This window comes from Globicephala melas, chromosome 4 (genome assembly GCF_963455315.2).
Source record: "Globicephala melas chromosome 4, mGloMel1.2, whole genome shotgun sequence".
Taxonomy (NCBI): domain Eukaryota; kingdom Metazoa; phylum Chordata; class Mammalia; order Artiodactyla; family Delphinidae; genus Globicephala; species Globicephala melas.
This window is the reverse complement of record NC_083317.1, coordinates 97,269,316-97,282,466: the sequence shown is the minus strand read 5'-3', so window position 1 is coordinate 97,282,466 and position 13,151 is coordinate 97,269,316. Positions and strand designations below refer to the sequence as shown.

Here is a 13,151-nt window from a genome sequence, read left to right as displayed (position 1 = left end):
CACGGGTTCGTTCCCCGGTCCGGGAGGATCCCACATGCCGCGGAGCGGCTGGGCCCGTGAGCCATGGCCGCTGAGCCTGTGCATCCGGAGCCTGTGCTCCGCAATGGGAGAGGCCACAACAGTGAGAGGCCCGCGTACCGCAAAAAAAAAAAAAAAAAAAAAGATAAGGACTTTTAGCATATTTGAGTATATACTTGCATTTAAAAAAAAAACATGTATTAACAGGTTAAGTAGATATATGGGGTGATCATTATATATGTATATGTAAGTATACACACCCTTAGTGTGTCATATTTGCAGAGGTATATAAATATTCTCCTGGCCTGTGATTGTTAATTATCATATAGTGGTCCTTGATTCATATGTATTATAATTTACTTACTACAGTTTGATATTTAGTTTCTATTTTTATCCTCTGGTATTAAAAAATACATAAATCATTATAGATACTTGTGATTATCTCCTTATGATATATTCTTTTTCTTTGAAAGTAGAATTGTTGGGTGGAAAAGTATATGCATATCCTGATTTTTGTAGACACTTGAATCTCAGAAACTATGTCTCAGCTTGTGCTCTTACTAGCAAAGCATGGTACATTGCTTTCGTCACACCCTTACACGTTAGTATTGATTTTAATCTTTGTAAATCTGATAAAGAAGCAATAGTATAACTTTATTTTTATTTTAATTTCTTTGATTGTCAGGTTCAAAAACATTTGACATTTATTGGACATTTGTGTATCTGATTTTTCTTAATTTATCACATTTCATTAGATCATATTTCTGTTAGGGAGAGTTCACCTTTTCCTATTGGTTTATATTAACCTTTTATGTATTAATGATTTCTGCCCTTTTTTTTTGATTTCCTTTTTGCCTTGTATGTGTCAATGTTGTTTTCTTCATTTCTTATTTGTCTTTTAATTTTGGTCTCTTGGAATGGTAGATTTTAAAGTTTATGTGGAGCAATCTATCAGCTTCTTTCATTTATGTTTTTCACTACTGGTGTTAATCTACTTCCCAAAACATGAAACACGTTTGTAAAATATCTTTAACAGTTTTTTGTGATACTAAAATTCTTACTGAGCAGAAGAGATTTTAAGTCCTTTTAATGTTATTTTTATATACTAATCATTTTGACCAACAAAACCTTTAATTGTCTTTTATTTCTTAAACTCCTGCTACATTAGCCCCATCTTATCTATTTGACTGTGAGTTTTCTGAAGAGCCAAATTCAGTTTGACACTTGTTAATATTGTTCATGATTGTTACGGTTTAAAGTAAATAGACATATGTGGAAAGGGATCCTTACACATGATATTTATTATTTTAATATTTCAGAAACAAAACTGGGTCTCTTTATTGACAGTTTTCTCTCATATTACCTCCCAGAGATATATTTATTCACATTCTTTAGGAGTAAAAGACCTTGTCTTCAACTCTCCTGTAATCAGATGTAATAGTCTAGGGAAAGGATTCAAATATTTTTAGTAGCAAAAACAACCACTTTGTTCAAACAGATTTTAAGTTGAGAGCTACCCAATATAAAATTAATAAAAGCAATTTTTCACTTATTGAATTAGAGGAATTATGCTAGGGTGCTCCTTCCTCCTCTCCATCCCTACCCAGGCCTTCCCTGAGAGACACCTGTGAATCTAAGGATTTGAAGCCAAGTCTTTCAGACCAGGAAGCGTAAGGTCATATGCTTTCAGAGCCAGTCAAATACAGAAATGAGTGAGACCACTCAGTGAGAAGGGCTATGTTGTGGGAAAGACTGTGGTAAACTGGAAAACACATAGAAAGTATGGGTGTGGTCCAAAAGTATAAACTATTTTCCAAAGCCCTGTTCAGGACTATGCAAACCAGCATTACTTTCCTTTTTAAAATTCTAGATTTATTTCAGGTAAAACCAGGCAGAGGCAATTTGGGCCACACTGTTTCAGCTTTCAGTTGAACTAATTTAGCCATCTTACGCTATTCCATTAGGCCTTACCTCTTGGTACACGTCAATATTAGTCAAAAATTGATGTAAAAAATGTTGGCATTTTTGGAAAAACCTCTGTTGAAGATTCATCATTGTTTTATCCAATAATCCTTAATGTTCAAACAGATTTCCATAAGAATTTAATAAGAGTAAACATCCATCCCTCCTAGAAAACAAATTATTTCCCTTTGAACAGTCTCCAAAAATTGTATAATCCATTGTTTTATTCTTTTTTATTGCCCGTCAGACATCACAGACCAATTTTTTTAAGTAATGATGGCACAAGTAATATTACAACCAAAACTAAAACTTTAAAAGACATGACTCTACTATTGTTATGTCAAATTATTTAATTTTTTAATCTTTCCAAGCTTTCTCCATAAGAATATATGGCTTTTATAGTTGCATCTAAAACACAGAAACAATTTGTTATCCATTTCAACATAACAGTTCTCCATGTTGCTTTATAGCCATCACAATTACAACTTGTAATGACTGCATTGAAGTGATACATTTAATTTATTTAGTTATTTCCGTATTGATGAACATTTCAGTTGTAATAAATGTTTTACTTAACATATATATGACTTTCAGTTTTCTTTTTAATGGCCATAGCTTTTTTGAATAAGCATAATTTTTATGATTTCATCAGTTCATTGTGAGGCTTGCATGATATTAAGTACAGAAAGGTGTCTAACACAGTTGAATTCCATTGGAATACCTTTTTGGATGAATTCTTAAAAGTGGAATCACAGGACTCTTGATATCTGACCTATTCTAACATATCTCCTTTTTTTTCAGCAAACTAAGCTTAGAGAATAATATGTGAACTTGTACCCAAATATTCCTTAGGAAGTCAGCCTTCACTGATCTTTCTCTGTATGATATTTTGCAACACAAAGCTCAGGACCTATTTATAGAGTCTTGTATTCTTTGTTAATCATTTCATGAATTCCTGGTTTATTGGCTGAGTCAAGTTTTAAGAAAAATAAACAAGCATGTAACACCTCGGTTAATGGAGTTGTCTTTGGACTAATGTAATGTAAGGAAAAGTAAGGAAGATCAAGAAAAGTGTGAATAGGCATTCTTTTACTGGCTAAAATGGTCTACATGGTAGCAAACCTATTCTCGTGCTGAGAACAACTAGAAAAGTTGCATGTAATATAAAAAAAATCACTCATCTGAAGATATTGGAGAATATCATGGCAGCCAGGAATGTCAGTGAGATAAGTTTTCCCCTTGAGGGATTGATTCATACGTGACATAGTAGGAAATGCCAAAAGATGAGAAGAAAATTGCTGCTAATAGGAAGAAAAGGTAGACAGGGCAGTCATCAGTCTCACTGGATGGGGAAGACGTAAATTGGAATTCAGAACTATCATGAAAGCCAGAATTTGAGGGATCAAGATACTGGAGAGAGGGTATACTAGAAACCACAGCAAGGATGTGATAAGGAAAAAAAATTACTATAAAAAATATTAATTAGAAACTAGAGATACAGTACTAAGAAGGGTTAAGAGAATGTTAAAGAATATAGGAATAGCAGATGTAGGGAACAGCCACTATTTCCAGGACTGAAGAAGAGTGCCCAAGAAAGGAACAAGTTTAGAAACAGTCTCCTAATCTCCCCACCAGGTTGAAATTCAGATCCAGTTGTAGAGGTTGTGGCTATAGGTCACTGGGTGGCATAAAAGTTTGCTGAGGTGCTGCTGGCCAGAAATGGTGGATGGCAGTGAAATTCACTGGGAAACTGCCTGTTGGAGTACAGGTGAGACTTGCTGAAGGGTACGTACCACTGGCAGTGTAGCTGCTTGCTGATAGATAAGCTTCCCACTGACAGGGAAGCTGCCTACTGGTAGCCACAGTGTACCTGCCTGTGAAACAGAAAGTACTAGAATCAAACTGATAAGTCCCTTCCTCTTACAGAGTTCATACAGTGCCCTCTACTAAGAAGGCTTACCATTGTACCACCTGGCAAGGGAGAAGTGTTTACAGGGTCCAGCTTCAATATTATAAAGCAAGTCAAAAAAGAGTGGATTGGTAAAAGTGAGAAAATTGATGATGAAATGTAAAATTTCACCTAAGAAGTAAAATTTATAAAAAGAATCAGCTATATATAATAGAAATGAAAAAGACAATATCTTTAAAGCAGAATGCAGTAGATGGAATTAATGGTATATTATGAACAGTTGTTTATAGAATTAATAACCTAGAAAACAGGTCAGTAGAATATATCTATACTGAAGCAAATAAACGAAAAAGATAATAAAACAAAACCAGAAAATAGCATAAGAAAAATGAGGTGTAAATCAAAGATCTCACAAACATGTGTTATGCAGTACTAGAAAGAGGAGAAAGAAAATGGGCAAAAACTTAGTATTTGAACTTATAATGGTGAGAACAATTTCTCTAAAACTGAAAGACATCAAACCACAGAAATGTGATGTACCATAAACTCCAAGGAGGAAAGCTACAAAAACTTATAATGGTGAGAACAATTTCTCTAAAACTGAAAGACATCAAACCACAGAAATGTGATGTACCATAAACTCCAAGGAGGAAAGCTACAAAAAAAAAAAAAAACACCCCACATTAAAGTATACCATAGTAAAACATATCAGAAGCAGGACAAAAAGAAAATCTTAAAAGCAGACAGAGAAAAACAGCCACATTACAGTCGAAAGGAAATTTAAATGATAATGAAATGTCACTTTTGAAATGCTTAAAGAAAACAACTGTCAACCTACAATTCTGTTCCACTGAAAATATTTTTCAAAAATTAAAGTGTGATAAATGGGGGGAATAGGCAAATCTGTGCAGAAGAGTTCCAAATAATTTATATATATACCTGACCTTTAAGGAGGGGGAAGCATAACTCCACTTCTTAAATGTCGGCTGTGCATAATGACTTCATTCCAATGAATACTGGTATGGAAAAGGGGAAGAATGAGAGTAAACTTACAGTGGGAAAACCTGACACACACTGTCAGCCTGGGGATCAAGGTTGACATCAACAGGACTAAGTGATGTGTCGATAGTATGTACCCTTGATATGATCATGAAAATGGCACTTCATCTCTGTGGTCTTCCTCCTCAAAGCACATAATCCCAGTCTAATAATAAGGTAAACATGATAAAAATCCAAATTGAGAAACATTCTGTAAAACACCTGACCAGTACTCCTCAAAACTGTCAAGGTCATCAAAAGCAAAGGAAGTCTGAGAAACTGTCTCAGCCAACAGGGACCTAAGGGGACATGACAACTAATATGATACCTGCAAGGGATCCTGGGACTTAAAAAGGACGTTAGGTAAAAACTAAGAAAGTCTGAATAAAGTATGGACTTTAGTTCATAATAATGTATCAGTATTGGCTCATTAATTATAATAAATGTACCACACTAATGTAAGATACTTATAATAGTGGAATATGGAATAAATGGGGTTTATGGGAACCCTCTACTATCTTTGCAGTTCTTCTGTAAATCTGAAAATGTTCTAAAATTTTTTAAATTTAAAAACTAAGGTGAAAAATGTCATTTCCTGACAAATAAAATCTGAAAAAAAAATTGTTGCCAGCAGATCCATATGAAAAGAAACACTAAAAGGAGTTTTCAGGCAGAGGGAACATTATTCCAAATAGAAGCACAGAAATCCAAGAAGCAATAATGAATACCAGAAAAGGTAAATATGTGGATAAAGCTAAATTACTATTAACTATATGAAACAATAACAATAAAGTCTTATGGGTTCTAAATATCTGAAATTAAAATGCATGATAACAATAATATAAAAAGCAGGAAAAGCATAAAGGGAATTAAAGTATAAGTTTCTAGCATTGTCAGGGAAATGGTTAAAGTACTAATTTATATTAGACTTTAATAATAGATGTTGTAATGTCTAGAGTAACCACCAAAAGAATAATAAAGGAATATATTACTGACAACCTAATAAAGAGTACGTGTAGAACACTAAAAATTATAAATTTAAAAGGATCTAAGAGTTCAGAGTAAAAGTAATGTAAAATATATAGAAATTTAGAAAAATAATAAAATGGTAAATTTAATCCAAATATGTTAGTAATTACATTAGAAGCCAGTGATATAATACCATGGTTTAAAGATGTTAGAATGTTTAAAATAACACATACAGATAAAGATACATGGATATAGTTTCTCAAATATGTGAATACAAAAAGCCTAAAGTTTAGAAAATGAAATGTCAGGCAAACACAAACCAAAAGAAAACTTATATAGCTACTAATAATCACAAAACCTCAACTTCTTGCAGGACATTCGGTCCTGTCTAAAATGTCCATGAGCATATTTGGTCCATGCCAAACAGTTTTGGACAAGACTAAATATCTGGGACCTTTTGGCATGGACCAGATGTCTTATGGACCAGATGTCTAATGGAGGTTCTGGACAGGACCAAATATCAAGGATTTTTTGGCATGGACAAAATGTCTTAGGCATGTTTTAGACAGGACCATATTTGCTAACACCTCAACTTTAATGAAAGAAAAGTAGCTGGATCTGAAGAGGAACATTTTATAATAACAAAGTATTAATCTTTTGGAAGATGTGGCAATTCTGAACTTGTATGCCACTTATAATAGGGCTTCAAAGTATATAAAACAAAAATTGCAGTCATAAAAGGAAAAACATAAAGTTAGAGAGAATTTACTCTGCCTCTCTCACTAACTGATATATAACAAACATACAAAAAATTCCTAAGGATATAAAGATATGAGAAACATGGTTAATGGACTTGAACTAATTAAATATACATTTGTACATATTTGAAATATATACAGATAAGTAATTTATATGTGCATATCTACATACAGAAAACATAGCACCTGACAATTGTAGATCACACTTTATTTTCCAGTAGATATAGATTTTTTTTTAAATCAAAATTGACCATGTGCTGGTATATAAAGCAAGACTTAACAGATTTTGAAGAACTGAAGTCATGAAGAGCATATTCTCTGTCCACAGTGGAATTAATCTAGCATTTCATAATAACAAGATGATGGGAAGTTCCTAAAATGTTTGGGCAACCCCCAGAATATACCTCAAAATAACCCAAACAAAAATATTAATTTAGATTAGGAGACATTTTGAATCAAATGATAATTAAATCATAACATAGCAAAACCTGTGGGATGTAGCTAATACTTTATTTTTAAGAAAATGTATAGCCTTAAATGAACATATTAGTGTGATACACTCTCTCCAAGAAGGTTGCCATCAATTTCTTTCTTCGAGACCACCAGGCAGTGAGAAAGTCAAAGTTAGGCACGTGGAGATAAAGGGAGATGCCCGACAAGCCTCTCAGATATTCCAACCATCTCAGCCCAAATCCCAACATGTGAATGAAAAAGTGTGCATGCAAGTGTAACTCAAGCTTCCACCTGACTGCTCCCATATGTGAAAACCCAAATAAGGACCACCCAGCTGAGCCCTTCAATCTCCAGAAATGTGAAAGATAACAGTAAATTGCCTCTTTAAGCCACTTATTTGGGGGGTGGTTTGTTATACATTTATAGATAACCAGAAATATCTTTAAAGAATAAAGTCAAACGATTAATTAAATTTCAATCTCAAGAACTTAGAAGCAGAGCAATGAAAGAAATCTATAGAGCCAAAAGTTTGTTCTTGGAGAAGATGAAGGTGATAGATGATAGATACATAGATAGATAGACAGGTAGGTAGATAGATAGGTAGATAAATAGATAGATAGGTAGGTAGATAGATAGATAGTAGGTAGATAGATAGATACCAAATCTGATCAAGAAAAAAAGAGAAGGCACACATTATTTATTTCAGGAATAGGAAAAGGAACCTTGCTACAAATTGAACAGACATTAAAAATATAGGATGAGAACATTGTGAACAACTTAACAGAAATACATTTGAACATTCATATGAAAAGGACAAATTCCTCCAAACATATAATTTATCTAACATGTTTAAATGAAAATATGAATGTTCTTATTTATTAAAGAAGTGGAATCTGTAATTAAAAGTCTACACACACATACACACGCATACACACATACAATATCCCAGGCCTAGATGGTATCATAAATGAATTCTTTCAAAAATCTAAGTAAGAAAGACAAAAGTCTCAGATTCTTCAGACAATAGAAAAAGAGGAAAAACATCCTCATTTGTTTAATGCACCCAGTATGACCTGGATGCCAAAACCTAACAAGAATATTACAGGAAAGAAAAAGTGCAGAAAATCTCTCTCATGAATATAGTCACAAAAATCCTAACAAAATATTAGCGAACTGAATCCAGGAATATATAAAAGGGTAGTGTATCATTACCAGGTTCATTTCAGGGAGGCAAAAAATCAATGTTATTCATCATATTAATAAAATTAACTAGGAAAACCATATAATTGTCCTTCTAGATTCAGAAAAAGCAGTAAATAAAACTTAACACCTATTTATGATACAAATACTTAAGAAACTAGAAGTAGACTTTTTTAATCTGATAAAACTAATCTATTAAAAAAAATCCCTACAGTACATATCATACCTACAGTGAAATGTTAAAAACTATCCTTTTGAATTCAGAAGCGAGACAAGGATAATCATTGCCACCATTTCTGTTTAGCATTCTACTTGACCCACTAGTAAAAGAATCAGTATTTTAAGAATTGGACAAATGGACAAAATATTTGAACAAGCATGTCAACAAGATGTTATCCAAATGGCCAATAACATGTAAAAGGTGTTTAACCTAATTAATCATCAGGAAAATGCAAATTAAAGTCACAATGTGATACCCTTATACACTCCCCAGAAGAACTAAAATGAAAAACAAAACAAAACAGAATATCCCAAACACTGGCAAGGATGAGTAGCATCTGGTCTCTAATACACCACTGGTGACAGTGTAAATTAGAATAACCTCTTTAGAAGACTATTTGACTGTAGCTACTAAAGCAGAACATATCATACCTTTTGATCTAGCAATTTCAGTCCTAGATATATTACCCCCCAAAATGTATATGTACATTCATTGAAGGCATGTATAAGAATGTTCATAGCTACACTCTTTACAATAACCAAAAATAAGAAAATAGGTAAATTCCCATCAGCTGTGAAATGGATAAATAAAAAGTGTGGTATATTCATAGATTTGAATAATATACAGGAATAGGAATGAGCAAAGTCCAAGTACAGTCTCCTAATCTCATAAGCAGAATGCTGGACAAAAGAAGACAGACACGAAAAACACACAGTATGATTCTACTTCTATATAGTTCCAAAAGACAAAACTAACCTATAGTGTTAAAGATGAGAATGGTTGTTACCTTCAGCTAGGCAGGGTGCACCTTGGGTGCTAGCCATGGTTTATTTCTTGGGGTTGCATTGCTATAGTTTATTTCTTAAGACTCATCAAACTGTATCCTAAAGATCTGTATACTTTTCTATGTGTATGTCACATGTCAATGAAAAGTTAACTGAAAACAAATGGAAGCAGTCTCAACAGCTGCACAGCCAGGCCTCAGACAAATTCAGTTCTATCCGGTTGAGGTGCACCTTACCCCACTCTGCTTGGTTCCTCATCATTTCTTCAGTATCAGTTCTCTGCGCTCTTGGTTCCAAAGTTATGGGAACTCAGTTCCTCTTTGGCAGTGTTTCTACTTTGTCAGCTTCTTTGGCTGGTCCCAACTAACTCATTCTTCCTCTCCCCCTCTGTCTCTCTCTTCTTCACTCTGTAATCCTTACCTGCCCCTCCCCATTTCTTCTCTGCTCTCCACCCTCTCTGTCTTCCAGCCACACTCATTTCAGGAAACAAATACCATTGTCAGCAAGTCAACATGCAGAAGTGACGACTTAGAGCAGAACAGGCCACTCACTATCAAACCTGCATATGTGTTGGAATGTTTATCAGCTGGCAGCTGGATTGGGGTGTACATAAAATTGAGCCCTATCTGTGAAGATGCTTTCTGGCCACCGGTTAAGAAGTAGGCTGTGGACATACCCAGCACATGGACACACCCAAATCACACTTCTGTTTAGTCCTCAACCCCAGCTGGATTTGAATCATTGGAAGCCATGAAACTACCCTTTTACCTCCCCACACTGGTTAGCACAATGCCAGATATATAGTGGTGGGTGCTCAGTAATTATTTATCTGAGAAGCCCGCAACAAAACACTTAATGGATAAATAGGTGACCTGGTATTCTGACTTGCTAGTTCCTCACTCTCTTCTTAATCTCATCCTGAAATGATGACTTGGATGTGAAATATCTGGATCTGTACCATAAGCCTCCAAATTCCATAAGATTAGACAACCCCTTAGGGACACTGTTCTTTACATCAAAATTAGAGTGTGTTAGCTCTAATTAAAATAAGATACTATAGTTTTATCTCATTTCATCTGAGGTCAAAGAATGATGTCATTCTGTGATGGTACATTTTTAGGAGAGCCACTGAAGTCTTTTTGTGTGTCTAGTTACAGGAAGCTAATTCTGTTTACATATCCAATTGCAGATATAAATGAATGTACCATGGTGTCTGTCAGGACCAATGCTGTAATACGATTGGCAGTTATTACTGCAAGTGTCAAGCTGGCCAGAAGCTGGAGGAAGATGGCAGAGGATGTGAAGGTAATGGTTAGGACTGTCTGCTTCCTGATAAGGAAAGAGAGAACATCTATGTAATGCAGAAGAGGGGCTTGTCTTTGATCCAGAGCCAGTTGAAGTGCCTGTGCTGAATGTTGTCAAGAGCACAGATCTTCCTCTCGTGTCTAGATTACAAAATTGTAACCCTAAGAACACTTCAAGTAGCTTATTATGAGAAACATATGATTATATGCTGGTTTGGCTGTGTCATGTTCTGATTGTGGAATTTCGATCGTTCATTTAAATCCCTGGGTAAAATACATATTTGTGAAAGCATTTTGTTTAATTCTAAAGTGAAAATGGTGCTTATCATAAAATACTCAGATGTTGTTACAATAGAAAGAGAGGGACATAAAACTAACCACAGAAACAGCATTCTTAGTGTACAGTTAACTTTTTTTTTCATGAACTTCCATTTTCTGACTCCTTTTAAAATTAATTCCTTCCTTCCTTCCTTTATTTATTAATTCATCATTTTGTTCATTTGATAATCATTGAGTTGCTGCTCTGTATCAGGCATTATTCCATGCTCTGGGGTTATAAAAATTAATGAGAAATAAATTCTGCCCTGAAGGAGCTCACTGATTAGAGGCAAAGATTGAAACATAAGCCAAAACTTTACAGATCAGTGTTTTAAGGCATTGTAGAATGAGGTTAAGTGCATTGGATTCAAAGAGACCCGGATTTGAGTCTTAGCTCTGTCACTTACAATTTATGTAACCTTGGGCATGTTATTTAATCTTGCTAAGACTGTAAAATTTTCCTCAACTGTAAAATTTCCTCAACTGTAAAATTTAGGATAATGGTAGCTCCTAAAACCACAAAAGTTGCTGCGGGCATTAAATAAGATACTGCATCTAAAGCACTTAGCGTAGTGGATGGCATATAGTAGGTATTCAAATGATAACTATGAAGTGTACTCTCATTGATGACCATGCTGTTTCCCATTTGTGGAATATAATTGGGACCACAGACCACTTCCTTGTCTTCTTCTCTAAAAGAGGAAGCACCCAAAATAAAATGATCCCTTGTGCCATGCCTTATAACTGTCCTTTCTGACTTTTCCCCCTATCTAGTCTTACCATTTAAATACTTGAGCATTCTATGTATTCAGCCTTTTTCTTTTAGATCACATAGAAATGCATTTATTCTAACTCTGTTTTAAGCACCATAAGCATCTCTGGTTAGCACCTCTGGTTCCCATTGACCTTACAAAATCACACTTATTTTTTCCCCTGACAATGTCAATTCCTAATGGGACATATCTGAATAAGTTGTTGGGCTAAAACAAAACAAACAAAAGACATCCAACTGAAGGTGTCTGGTGCCAGGGCTGTGGGTTTGCTTGGGACTGCCAAGACTAGACAAGTTGTAGATGTGAGTAGGTTGGAGAACTTCTCAGATTCTCAGGAAGCGGTGTAGCATCTTACCTTCTGGAAATGTTCTGGCAGGCAGCAACAGGAAGGGCTCCAGACGGACAACCAGATGTTCAAGGGTGACTGCACCTGGGCCTTTCTGAGACAGGCTTCATGCCAGGCAGGGTCCTCTGCCTATAAGGGTATAAACTTATAAAGGCAAGCCCTAAATTCACCCAGGTCCTTTTTCATTCAAGTGAGATCATCTTTGTTTCTGATGAGATTGTTTGGCAATGGTGTTTCCAGTATGTACTCAATATCGGAGAACCAGAGGAGTAAAGCATCCCATGGTGTCCAAATGAAAGGTAGAAAAATGGCCACTGAAGTTAGCAAGATCTGCCTGATGATGCACAGCGGGGTTGTGCCCTTCCTTGCCTGATAGGCAGTTTTGTTTCTTTTTGGCTGAGTATTACTTTTATCAACATGATTATTATCATAGATACATTTGAAGTGCCCAGCACAGCAATTAGCCAATTGTTGTTATTTTTATAACAACTATTAGGCTGATAAGACAGGGTAAACGTTATATCCACTAATTCATTTATATGCAATTATCTCATATTTTAATTGAAATTAGTCCCTCTTCATATAAATGTCAACATTTTAGAGAACTGATTTCCATGCTTTCATTTAACTGATGTTAATTCGTGTAAACTAAGAGTAGCATCAGTATTGGTGAGAATCAGGAGTTTGACACTGAATTAACATTGACTTCCTACTTCCCAAGATGCAGAACTTGGGATAGTGGTTTGGGGTGGAGCAACTTGCCAATAAAGAACCACCTCTCTCCGTCTCATACTCCTCAGCCTATTTTCTTTGTTATTTCTTTAAATGACCATTTGGTAGACATAGTGATGCTAGAGATTCATCTTGTTTGACTGTTGAACATGCAGTGATCTCAGATTTGTTTATATGCATAATTAAATAAAAATAATAGAGGTTGTTTTGAAATTAAATACATTCTAAAGCCACTACAAATGAACACTTCAGTTCATGTGAGGGCACTGATGAGTCATTCATATTTATTTACTGGATACTAACCATAAAGGTCAGTTGGTTTCAAAGACCATTGTGTTAAATACTGCAGACATAGAGTTAAACAAT

The 13,151-nt window shown here is 34.9% G+C and overlaps 1 protein-coding gene across 1 annotated transcript in view; it reads left to right on the top strand.

The window, feature by feature from the left end:
• LOC115857573 (EGF-like and EMI domain-containing protein 1) overlaps window positions 1–13,151 on the top strand; it is a 155,474-nt gene that overhangs the window by 21,678 nt on the left and 120,645 nt on the right. Inside the window, 1 exon segment of the mRNA XM_070045377.1 lies at window positions 10,502–10,617. Coding sequence (XP_069901478.1) covers window positions 10,512–10,617 — 106 coding nt within the window. The 5' untranslated portion in view covers window positions 10,502–10,511.